Source organism: Notechis scutatus, chromosome 3 (genome assembly GCF_049901735.1).
Source record: "Notechis scutatus isolate UNSWTSFEM ecotype Mainland chromosome 3, rNotScu1.2, whole genome shotgun sequence".
Lineage (NCBI taxonomy): Eukaryota > Metazoa > Chordata > Lepidosauria > Squamata > Elapidae > Notechis > Notechis scutatus.
Genome location: NC_142011.1, coordinates 158988697 through 159001494, shown reverse-complemented (window position 1 = coordinate 159001494; position 12798 = coordinate 158988697). Strand labels below are relative to the sequence as shown.

Below are 12798 nucleotides of genomic sequence, written 5' to 3'. Positions count from 1 at the left end.
GGAAACTTGCAAAATGGTGATCACATGACCTTGAGACAGTGCAATTGTCATAAATACCTGCCAGTTGCCAAGCATCTGTTGATGTGACTATGGGGATACTGCAACAATTGTTAAATTTGAAAAACAAGTGATTTTTTTTCAGTGTCGTAACTTTGAATGGTCAGTAAGTGAAAGATTGCAAATCGAGAACTATCTGTAGAATGTTTGTCATCATTATTAAGAGTTCATGAAAATGTGGAATTGGAAAAGTATTTTATTAAGTCTGACTTGGTAAGAGATAAGGAATGTACGCAGATTAACGTTTCAAACGCAATACTGAAATTCAAGTTTTCTCTGGATGGGTCCATTCTTCTTCCTAAACGTTATTTGACTGCATTTTAATATATGGCCATTTCAGAAGCCATGTTGCTTTTAAGAATTCATTTAAGACCTACAGACTCAGACTGATCTTAACTGCTTGATAGCCTGTTGCTTCATAACAATCAATTTAATCTGTTTATCAATCTGCATATTTGGGTTATGGTAGATTATAAATATAAGCTTCAATCTCATTTGAAAATCACAAGAGAAACTTATTTCACAGATTGTTTTTGGCAATATCACCCCATTTTCCAATCCTCTCATAATGTATATATTCAGATATATAGATACTTAAATCCATTGTGCTGCTATTGTATATATGGTCCTCAAAAAGAAGGAGCTTATTTCTTTTCTAATAATAGTTTTGAGAGCAAATATTAGAAATTTGGATTTGAATGTTGGAGAGAGACATAGACATTGTAATGAAGATTTCAGCTTGGGCTGAAATTGCTCATATAAAAACTGAAACTCTATTTTGTTTACCAGCTGTGAGCATGAATTTTATTTATGTAGGTTGTAGTCCAGTATTATCGTAAACATTGAATTAAATGTTTCGATCCATGACCTATCCATGATAAAATTTTGAACTTAGATTGTAAAAAAATCTCTTAAAGAATGGGATCCTACATTTCTGGGCAGAACCAATATCTACATGCAGTTACGCAGAGGTAATGCTAAGCATTTTTGATAGTGTTGGTTGAGACACCACTAAAAAATTAAAAAAGATAAGTAACTAAATGCAGGATTGTTAGCATTCTAAATATTAAGTTCAGTAGTCAATTCACTACAATTTAATTGTACAGTGCATAAAAAGTAATAAGGTTACACTGGGTAATGTTGGGTTCCATCTTTGACATTGGTTGAAGTTCTAAAATAGTTGCCAAAAAGATTGCCACTTGGAGTTTATTATATAGCCTAACCCATGGGTAGGATTCAAATTTGTTAACAACCGGTTCTGTGGGCGTGGCTTAGATGGTGGGCATGGCTTGGTGGTCATGTTATTGGCTGGGCGTGGCCAACTCAATATCACTCACAACGTGGCACGCATCTCCTCGCCTGGCCTGTCATGACTGTGGGAATGCTGCAACAGTTGTAAGTGTGAAACATGGTCATAAGTCACTTTTTTCAGTGCCATTGTAACTTTGAATGGTCATTCCACACAAGCAAAGTACCAGCAAAGGAGGGAGGAAAAAACTCCAGAGAAGTTCCTGAGACAGGAAGTCTAGTCATGCCAAGAATGTAATAAGGGTTAACGGAGAGGCAGTTTCTGTAAGCAACACCAGAATGTTTCCTTCCTGCCTTCCTTACAGGATTAGGCCAGTAATTTCTTCTAACAAACAGTTCTCTGAACTGCTTAGAATGTTAACAACCGGTTCTAGCAAATAGGTGCGAACTGGTAGAATCCCACCCCTAGCCTAACCTAAGAGAGACAGCAGTAAATTGATAAAAACAATCTCAAACAATCTCAGTTTAAAAAGTAAAGACTCACTTTAGTGATGACCAGACATACAGATGCTGGAAAATCCTAAACTGTGTGGGCTGCTACATTTTGAAAAGTAGAGCTTCTGGGTGCTTTTCAAGGGCAGCCCCATGTAGAGCGGTAATATATGCGTATGTCTCTTGAGTTAACAGTGTTCATTATTTTGGACTTTTTATGGTTATATTGTATGTCATGTCACCTTTACTCTACAATCCTCCTATAAAACATTCTGAGTGGTGAACATATGGCATAATAGGTGTAGAACAAAAAAGATCTATGAGCTATATATTCTAGAACAGTGGTCAACAACCGATGGGCTGTGGCCCATGGGTGGTCTGCGAGAAAATTTTGGTGGTCCGCAGAGAAATGTCACCCCCAGAGCACCCCCCCAAAGCAATTAATCCAGGCTGCGTGGGAACACAAGGTTGCGCCACCCACATGGCCCACAGGAACCCTCCCCGCCCACTCACTCCTTATCTGGCAAATTTGTCTGCTAAGTTGCTATTTTTCTTTTTTCTGACCATCAGCTGTTCTGCTGTGCCAGGAGATTTAGATTAGCTAGAAAGCAGGAAATCATTAGATTTCTTGCTTTCTAGCTAATCTTTAGATCTTTGGCTGTGCTTTTAAGCAGAGCCGAACCTCCCTTAGGACTGAAGGTTCTATTATTCAGTTGCAGACTCAGATAGCCGATGGCAGAAACACAGATCTTTAAGTGAATCTGTGATTCTGTGAGCAACTCCACCTGCCTGCGTGCTTTGCCTGATTTTGGGTAGAAATTGCTCTTTTTTATAAAAAAATCAATATTTACGTAAATGTTTATAAATTTACATACAGTCACATGACCATCAAGCCACACCCACAAATTAGGCCATGCCCAAGAACCGGTTGTTAAGAAATTTGAATCCCACCCCTGCCTTGGTGTGTGTGTGTATGAGAGAGAGAGAGAGAGAGAGAGAGAGAAAGAGAGAGGGGAGAGAGAGAGGTTAGATCAGATTTCTCTCTCCCACCAACATCAGCAAGCCACCGTCAGTCAAAATTCATATTAGTGGTCCCCGGGATTTAAAATTATGAGTTTGGTGGTCCCTGAGGTCCAAAAGGTTGGCGACCCCTGTTCCAGAATATCAGGAGGATAACTTGAGAAAGGCTGTTTTATAATATTGCCAAGGATTATAATCATCCAACCTGTTCTTCCTCTTATCCCACTTGTATCATACATTACATTCGTTTTGCCATATGTCCGTTGTTTATTATTTAAATTTCCAGCCTCTTCATAACAGGATATTACTGTATTATGTTATCTTACAAGAAAAGTGTCTTGAGGATCGGTTCTAAGATTAAGTGAATAGCAAGTATTTATTTCAGTATAGTTCTGTAAAGTAATACACATTCCTGTATCCTACATTTCTTTATCAACTAATGCCATACGTTGCTCAAGTTTGCATTAAGTAGCATTGGCTACTTTTAAACATATCAGTGCCAAACTCTTAACCAGATTCAATATAATTTTCCTTATCTACCTTACCTGTAGATATAAATTGAAATGAAAATCTTTGTCATCCCTTCAGTGATGACAGTAAATCAATCTTTTGCTAACATTTATGTATCAAAATGTAGATGTGCTGAAGTCGTGCATAAAATGTAAATAATGCGTTAAAATTATTTTATTCATGTATTTGGATGTTTAAATTATATCTAACCTATTGTGAACTCTGGCTGATGTGCAATAAAGAAAAAATGAGATGAAAATCCCAATTAAAATGCAACAGTAGCACGAGACCAGGTGCCAATACCCAAGGAAAACAGTTTTTAGTGCCATCTTGAAAACAACAGATTCAGGTCCAACTTTAGGTCAGAGAGAATATCATTCCAGAGGATCAGCACTGCAATAGAAAAGGCACATCTTGTGATTCCCATCATGAAGCATTATGTTTCAAAGGAGGAACCCTAAGTATCCCATCAAGTTAGAACATGCGTGACAGGTAGATACCACTGGGAAGAGGTGGCCCCACAAACATCCTAGTATCTGCAAGATTTTAAAAGCTATGGTTGGCCTACCCTTAAGATTGTTGATATCAACACCACTTTTTATTTTTAAAAAAGTCTAAAAGAGTAGGACCAGTTAGATAGAAGGAGTAGATTATCAGATTCACATAGCTATATAGTTCAATGGAAGCATCAATCATGGCCAGGTCCTCTTATTGAACCTGCTTCACTGTGGCAAAGAACCATAAATCAAGTGGAAAGTGTATTGACCTCTGAGAAATATAGTATAAACTTAGAAGATAACATCTGTGCCTGTGGTTAGCAAAAAACTGCTAAATCCTATCTATCAGAATCTGTTAGCCTTTTAGAAGTTCATTTTCAGGAAATTGTGGAAGCTGCTGAGGCCGTAAAGGGTGGGAAAATCTGTTTCTGTTTACCCCTTTTGTCAGGCAACATGATTGTCCAATTTATGTAAGGTATATCAAATGTGCAAATTAGATCTGAAAAATCCCAGGGAAGGATACTTAGTTCAAAATTAAAATCTAATTTTTATAATGTATTTATGTATAATACGTCTGAATTTGGTCCACTTAAACAAGAGGTAATGGACACTTTCTCCCCCCCGTTCCCATGTGCCTTGGGAGAAATGGATTGTTTTAATCTGTTTTCTTTGTAGATTACCTGTAGTAAGAGTGGGGTGGGGAAGGGAATTAAACTACCCAGATCCCACTTGATCTCTGTGCTGCCTTCAATACTATTGATCGTGATAATCCTTCTGGATCTCTATCCAGGGATAGCATTTTGCAGTCGTACATTCTTCAAAGATATCTTTGGGGATGGGAGCAAATAGATCAAACCAAAGGTCCTCTGTTGCAAAGTGAGTCCTATTACCCCTTATAATTCTGCATGAAGTCACTTGGAGAAAATTCATCAGCACAAGTTAGGATTCATCAGGATGCCAATTATATCCAGATGCATATCTCAGTTTTGGGTCAAACAGGAGATATAGTGCAGGGCAGTGATGGGATTCAATTTTTTTTTTTTTACTACTGGTTCTGTGGGCATGGCTTGGTGGGCGTGGCAGGGGAAGGGTATGGTAAAATCCATTCCCACCCCACTCCAGGGGAAGGATACTGTAAAATCTCCATTCCTTCCCCATTCCTGCGGGAAGGATACTACAAAATCCCCATTCCATCCCCACCTCACTAACCTGCCTTCCAGCTCCGTTCTTCTGTGCAGGGCAACAAAAGAAGACCCAGCTAATCAGCTGGACTTGGGAGACAGAGAATAGATGGGGGTGGGGCCAGTCAGAGGTGGTATTTGCCAAACTGGTCAGAACCTGCTGAATACCACCTCTGGTACAGGGACAAAAGTTTGCTGTCCCTGGTGCTTGGTGGTTGTGAGAATGGATGGGAAGGCTAATTTCCATAAAACTGAATGACTGTGGGTTCAAAAACCAACGGAGATCAATGATATATTCCATCTTTGATTCTGGACAAACCCATTCTCCCTGGATTAAACTGGTTCATAATTGGGAGTACTGAAGTTCGATACAAGTATTCCTGGATGAAGACACTCTGCTCACAGTCATTTACATCTTAATCACTTTTCATTGGACTGTTGCAATGCGCTCTACATAAAGTTGCCTTTGAAGACCATCCAGAAGCCACAATTGGTCCCCAAAATAGCAGCTACTCAAGACGTTAAGGGCATCTCTCCATTCAGGCAATACCATTTCTCCAAGAGCTGTGCTAGTTACAAGTGACTTGTAATACAATTCAGGGTGCTGCTTGTCACTTCAAAGCCTCAAATGGCTTAGGACGTGGATATCTACTGCTTCTCCTTGTGACTTCTGCCTGTGGAAAAAAATATCATAGGGAGGGCACTCCCCAAGTCCTCCCCTTGAAGGATGTGCCTGTTTAGCAGTACCCCTTTTCTTTGAAACAGTACTCCACCAAGGGTGAGATCACCAGCAATCAGTTTGGTACTTAGAAGAGCCACCAAGACCTTGTATTTCAGAAAACCTTCAGGGATTGTAAGAAAGGTAGGTTCCCACCCCACAGAGATTTTTACTAAAAATGCTGTTTCTCAGCATGATGGACAGGAAGGTATATATTATTTGCTTTATGTTATTGTTTATATCTTTCTTGTTTACTATATTGTAACGGCTGTACAGCATTGTGCTGCCATCTGGTGGCTAGGTCAGAGCTAATACTGTGAATTCTTTAGCATCTAGAGATAATAGCTTAAACCAGGGCAAAATATTAAAAAGGATTTTAATGAATAAATATTAAGAGAGTTGCAAAGAAATACAAATATTCCAAACTCTATCTCTCCTCTCACTGAGAACTCCCAGAATAACAGTGGCTCAGTGCCAAAGCCAGCAGGTAATTTCAAAGCAGCTTTTTTTTTCCCCTGGGGACTTTAGATCTGCACCAAGATTCAAACTTTCAGCAGCTTTTTTATACCTTTTTAAGAGATAGTAATATAAACAATAACACTTGGAGATGGCTTGATAGCAGATATTATCTGATCACATCTTAGACAGTGGACCTAGTCTCAGGGGAATGTTAAAGAAGGCATCATCTCTAGCAAAACAACACTTGAGGATGGATTAGTGACATTTTGTCAGTAACTTGGGAATCATTTGATCCTTTACTAAGAATATTTTTATGGGAAACACCATTTCTACTGTGCAGCTGCTGCTGCTGCTCCTTCCCACCTCAGGAGGTGTCAGATCACAGAACTCCTGCTGTACTTTTTCCTCTTAATTGTTACAAGTAGGAATACACATAAAAGGCTCAAAGGTGAGAGTGATTTACAATACAGTGGTACAATTTACAAAGCTTGCTAAGTAACTTCTAAGCATGCATGCCGAGGAATTTATCAATACAAATTTTGTTAAATTATGCATGCTGTCTCTGCTGGCTAAGTAACCCTCCCTGCCACACCATTTCCTGCTCACCAATCTTCTGTGATGCCACGACAAGTACTTAATGTTGTTTGCAATTAAAATGGCCTGTAAGCCTGAGTAAGTAACTAAATCCTTTTTCTTCCCAAGCCTTACTCCCATCAAACATGTTTTAGGGACCTTTTTACAAGTCTCTCTGTATTCTACCACTGAGTGATAGCGCTTCCTATAAGGGAGAACATTATATATAACAAGATATAACAAGAGGGAGAAACAGCTAAATCAATGGCAGAGCATCTGCTTTGCATGTAGATGACCCCGTTATTAATCCCTAGAAGAGTACAGGAGAGACTTTTGTCTAAAAGTCTGGAAAGACACTGCCGATCACTGTAAATAAGAAATGAGTTAGAAGGCACACCAAGAGCAGCTGTCTTCCTATGCCCAATCTGATCCAAAACTATTGGGACCATCCAAATAAATCCATACATCAACAGGATTTGTTGGGAAGCAGATGTAGCACCAACCTTAGAGATAACCTTAACTGCAGTCTTTTTTCCTCTGGTATATAGGGGGAAATTATCATTCTGTGGGAGAAATTAAATTAAATGGCTATGAGGATAATATCTCTTAATTCTTGACAATAGGTGGCCTAGTCTTACTGGCAGAGATACCACATTGAATTAGGAGTCCTGGGAATTATAATCATAGGCTCACAGGATTGGAAAAGGTCATTTAAACCAGGGCTCTCCAACCTTGGCCACTTTAAGCCTGGCGTACTTCAACTCCCAGAATTCCCCAGCCAGGCTTAAGGTGGCAAAGGTTGGAGAGTCCTGGTTTAAATTATCTGATTCAGTATAGGAATCCAAGTTAAACTGTCCCAGGCAGGGGGAATGGCTCAGCTTGTAACAAATGGGAACCCACATTCCTTTTCGGGTAATGGTTTCTACTGTTGAACTGCTCTACTAGAAAGTTAGGAAGGTTTTCACCGTCAGTTAGGCAACAACTTTGGAAGCAGGACTGAACCTGTTGAGCACTGTGATGGCTGATGTGAACTGCAGGAGCATGGAAAGTAGAAAAACATTCTGGGGAAAATCTCTTCCATGTTGCTGCCAAAAAGATAACAGTATGTAGTCACCAAGAGTTAAGCCTGATTTGGAGTTTTTAACTTTAGATCTTTTTTAATAAATACTCTTACCAAAGCACATATTTACAATTCTGTGTCTGTGCATTTTCATTTCTGTTTCAGTTAAAAAAAAACACTGTTGTGTTTGTCTCCAATTAAATTTTGTTGTCTTATTTTCAGCCCATTTCTTTAATCTGTTAAGACCTTTTTGAATTTCTTCTAAGGTTTACTTGCTAACTGTTCCATCCAATTTTGTGACTTCAGCAAACCTGATAAGCATTCATATCTCTTCCACTAATTTATCACAATAAACCTTCAATTTAACAGGTCTTGATTTTACAGACTTCAGATGCAGTGGACTGAATCTGTCTGTACTGTATGGTATATGCTTCTGTGCATGTATAATATTTTATCTGCCATTTTCTTACGTGTAAAACATGCAAAGACAGCAACATATACCTACGTAAAAGTTGCTCCATCACTTTGCATGTATGCACAATGTGCAGGAAATTTGAATGAAGTCCCTAATACAATATGATTTCCCACATAGACCACATAAAGGTGTTCCATGCTCCTTGAAATATGAACATTTGCATAAATAATTTATTTACATTCTAATATCGGACTTCTTATATTCACTTTCATAATTACCACCCAAGATTAGTTGCACTATAAAAGTAAAGACATTGCAAAAGTAGCAAGTGCTTCACAGATCACTTTTCTTAAAACAATCTATTGTTCCCTTGCATAAGGAAGAAATAATTACCTCTGCCTTTCTTCTGTTTATCTGCCAATGGCCATTAGATCCTGGGGAGGGGGGAGTTCCACAGTGCAATACAGTATGTATGTGTACACACACACACACACACACACACACATACACACACACACACATTGGGAAGTCACAGTTCTGTGAGGAATTTAGCAATTTTTAACATTGTTTAGTCAGCACAATGGAAATTAGCAAGCACTCATCTCAAAGCAATTGTGCTAAAGTTAGACTGAAGCCCTCTCTTGCAGCTGTTTCATTTTTTTTTATATGGGTCTTGAATAAACTGGTATTAATCAGACTTTACCTGTGGAAGAGACAGACCACAATAAATTGGGTCACCAATATGTTTTGCACCAATCTGATGGTAATGGGAAGTGTAACTTCTGAGAAAAGCAGGGGAAACATATTGTCAACAAGAGATAAACCACGGTGAAACCTTAAATCAGGAATGTGATTTAAGGTCTTGATTTTCAAGCAGACATACAGCAGAGAAATAGTGAACCTCCACATGTGTTCCTTATAATTTTGGTTTCCTGACAGCAGCGTTGTGTGAAATTCTTTCAAAGGGAGTTTTAGGAAATGTTACAGAATTCACAATAAAATGCCCGAAGTAGACAAATAGGATCAGCAGTAATGATTTCAGGACTTTCCATCTGACAATCACATGACTCCTCAGGTGCATTTGAGAGGAGAAATGATCAAAGACAAAAGTGCACACCAGCAAAATTCAATACATTACAGCAGTGTTTTTCAGCCTTGGCATCTTTAAGATGCGTGGACTTCAACTCCCTGGCTGGGGAATTCTTAAAGCTGCCAAGGTTGAGAAACACTGCATGACAGGCTCAACTTTCTCACCTGCTAATCCAATTGGGACCGATACTGCCATATTTTTTTCAGTAGCACTAGCGTTGAAAGAGACAGACTGCACTAACAGAAAGCTCTTTGTGTGTGTGCACACATGTACACAATTTCCCATTTTGAAATAGTGTTCCTGTCTTTAACTACCAGAACTTTTGTTGGAGGAAGATGCATTTTTTCAATATTATGGTCCATTCCATATGTAGACAGTATGATTGTTTTATGTCTCATTAGCCTGTATAGCACAGATCAATACAAAAAGCTTAAAGGAATGCTTCAAACAGAAAGATAACAAGCCTTAATTTTCTTTTGTATTTCTGAAAGGTCAAGTGCTGTAAATACTGGCCAGATGACACTGAAATATATAAAGACATTAAAGTTACCTTAATAGAGACAGAGCTTCTCGCAGAATATGTGATTCGAACATTTGCAGTAGAAAAGGTGAGCAGAGTTTTTCAGTGTTTTTAACCATGGTTTTGTTAAAATTAAGACACCTTTAAGTTAAATTCTTGTTCCAAAAATTGTTTCTGACTAAAGGCTGGCCATCTTCAACTGATTACCCTATTTATTTGTTGCACTGATTTAAAGAACGTCCAGCTCCAGATTCTGGGTGCTTTACATAATCAAAAAGACAAAATAATGACAGAGAAACCAGTGCATATTTTATCTTGAGCCCAGTGTTCTTCAGTATCCTCATAAATGACCTATATGGGGAATAGAAGTGGAATTCATAAAAAGACAGCAAACTGGCGGGGCGGGAATAGCTAACATTTTAGAAGATAGACTCAAGATTCAGAAGGATTTTGACATACTTGAAAGCTGGGCCCAATCCAAACAAAATGCAATTCAGTGGTAAGAAAAGTAAGGTCCTACACCTAGACAATAAAAACTAAATGCACAGGTACAGGATAGGTAACCTGGCTCAAAGTAACAGTAACTCTGAGAGGAATTCAGGTGTCCTAGTAGATCACCACTTAAGTATAAGCCAGCAGTGTGCTTCAGCTGCCAAAAAAGACAGTGTAGTCCTAGGCTGCATCAACAGAGGTATAGTTTCAAGATTATGTGAAATGGTATTTCCACTTTATACTGTATTAGTGAGACCACAGTATAAATATTGTATCCAGTTCTGATCCCCACAATACAAAAATGATGTTGAGACCCTAGAAGAAGTGCAGAGAGGAGCAACAAAGATGCTAACAGGTCTGGATGCTAAATCATACAATGAACAATTGAGGGAACTAGTCTTCCAATACTTGAGGGCTGTCACAGAGTAGAGGAGGTCAGCCTATTCAAAGCACCTGACAACAGAACAAAAACAGGTGGAAGATCATTAAAAAGAAAACCAACCTAGAACTAAGGAAACATTTCCTGACAGTGGGAACAATTAAATCAGTGGAACATCAGTTGTGGGTTCTTCATCACTGGAGGTGTTCCAAGAAACTGGACAGCCATGTGTCTGGAATGGTATAAGTTCTCCTACCCAAACAGTGGGTTAGACTAGAAATACCAAATACAACAAGAAAATCATCCCAAACAAAAAAAGAACAGAGATTCACCCACCATCCTATCAATAGTTTCAGACAATAGCCAGGTTTTCAACATCTTATGTAATATCGTGTAATGGGTGAATGTTGAGGGAATACTAATCCACAGGACATGCATCATGCCAATCTCCTTTCTGGTAGCAAATAAGGTAGAAGATGGCAGTCAACTGTAAAAGTCCGCAAATTTTAAAAGAGGACGAAATGGAGTTATGTTTTTTTCTATGTCATTTGAAAATGCTCACTGCTGCTGCTTTTCCTTTTCTCTTGTGATCTGGCAACCAATTAACAGAGAGGCGCCCATGAAATCAGAGAAATCAGACAGTTCCACTTCACTGGCTGGCCAGATCATGGTGTACCATACCATGCTACGGGTCTTCTCGGATTCGTCCGGCAGGTCAAATCGAAAAGCCCACCTAATGCCGGCCCACTAGTTGTACACTGCAGGTTAGTAGGACTTATTTTGGCTTTTTTTAGTTGAGAAAGATGTTGGTCACTTTTTATCCTTTTTAAAATTAGCACAGCTGGAATGATCTGGGTGCAATTAATTTGTATGTCATATTTTTAATTGCTGCAGTTTATAAAATACCATTCATGAACAGGAAATAATGATGTATAATATTTGTTCTATGAATGTATCTTCCTCAACTGGAACAGATTGAAAATCTGATTAGATTTAGACCCAATTTAAATGTTACAGAAATGTCCAAAAAGCTTCTGGAATATATTTCTCCATGATGGCATTTCACAGTCATTGGCACACCAGCTACTTATTTGAGCCACCATTCATAAAAGGTGCATGCCCAATATAACAATACAACACTGTTAACCAAACAAATGTGTTGTTAAATACATTTTAGGATTAGACAAATGGATTTTTAAAAGCAAGCAGCATTGTTAATTAACGAGATCTTTCCAGGCCTGAAGTGGAGATTTAATACTGCTGCAATCCTGAAGAATCCTTCATTGTTCTTATTTCAATTGGAAAGGAATTTCCTCATTAATTCCAACTGGAATTTTCCACAAGGCAGATACAAGCTTCAGAAGATAATAATTTGGATATTTAAATGTTTTGCCCACACAAAGTTGTTTTTTTCCAAGAAAAGAGTGTCTTCTCTTCAACTATGTGGTGATTAAAAGCACTCTTTAAAACTGACATTTTGAGAAGATTTTATTCATTCTCTGTGGATTTCTTTTTCTGAATTTGCTGGCCCAAGGTCATCAAGCTGATTTTGTGCCTAAGGCAGGACTAGAACTTACAGTTTCCTGGTTTCTAGCTTGGTGCCTTCACCAGTCCACCAAAGTGTGTGACTGACTCTGTCATGAGCTTTTTTTTTGGCATGTCACTCAAGAAAGACATAATCTTTCCATTTTGGTGAAAGGAATTGCTATTGTTAAAATAATAATAATTGTGCTTTTGTATTTACAGTGCAGGTGCTGGCAGAACTGGATGTTTCATTGTCATTGACATTATGTTAGACATGGCAGAAAGAGAAGGAGTTGTAGATATATTCAACTGTGTCAGAGAACTTCGATCTCGAAGAGTTAACATGGTGCAAACAGAGGTATTCTAAGCATTCTCTCATTTTCAGTTGTCATATTGGATAGAATGAAAATGCCTCTTGTTTTGTCACATATTGAAATTTAAATGTCAAGTGCCCTACAACTCTTTTGTGACCTTCCTTATTGTCTGGATATTATGCTTAACAAAGTGGCAGCATATAACCAACCTCAAAAAGCTAGACCTGGCTGGACCCAATATTTTGGGTT

The 12798-nt window shown here is 38.5% G+C and overlaps 1 protein-coding gene across 21 annotated transcripts in view; it reads left to right on the top strand.

Annotated features, from left to right (window-relative positions):
- Positions 1–12798, top strand: part of PTPRM (protein tyrosine phosphatase receptor type M) — a 483430-nt gene that overhangs the window by 452417 nt on the left and 18215 nt on the right. For all 21 annotated transcript variants that reach the window (XM_087961551.1, XM_026671911.2, XM_087961547.1 and 18 more), the window contains 3 exons: positions 9812–9928; positions 11321–11475; positions 12458–12593. In XM_087961551.1, the coding sequence (XP_087817677.1) occupies positions 9812–9928; positions 11321–11475; positions 12458–12593 (408 nt within the window). The remainder of the gene's footprint in view (positions 1–9811; positions 9929–11320; positions 11476–12457; positions 12594–12798) is intronic.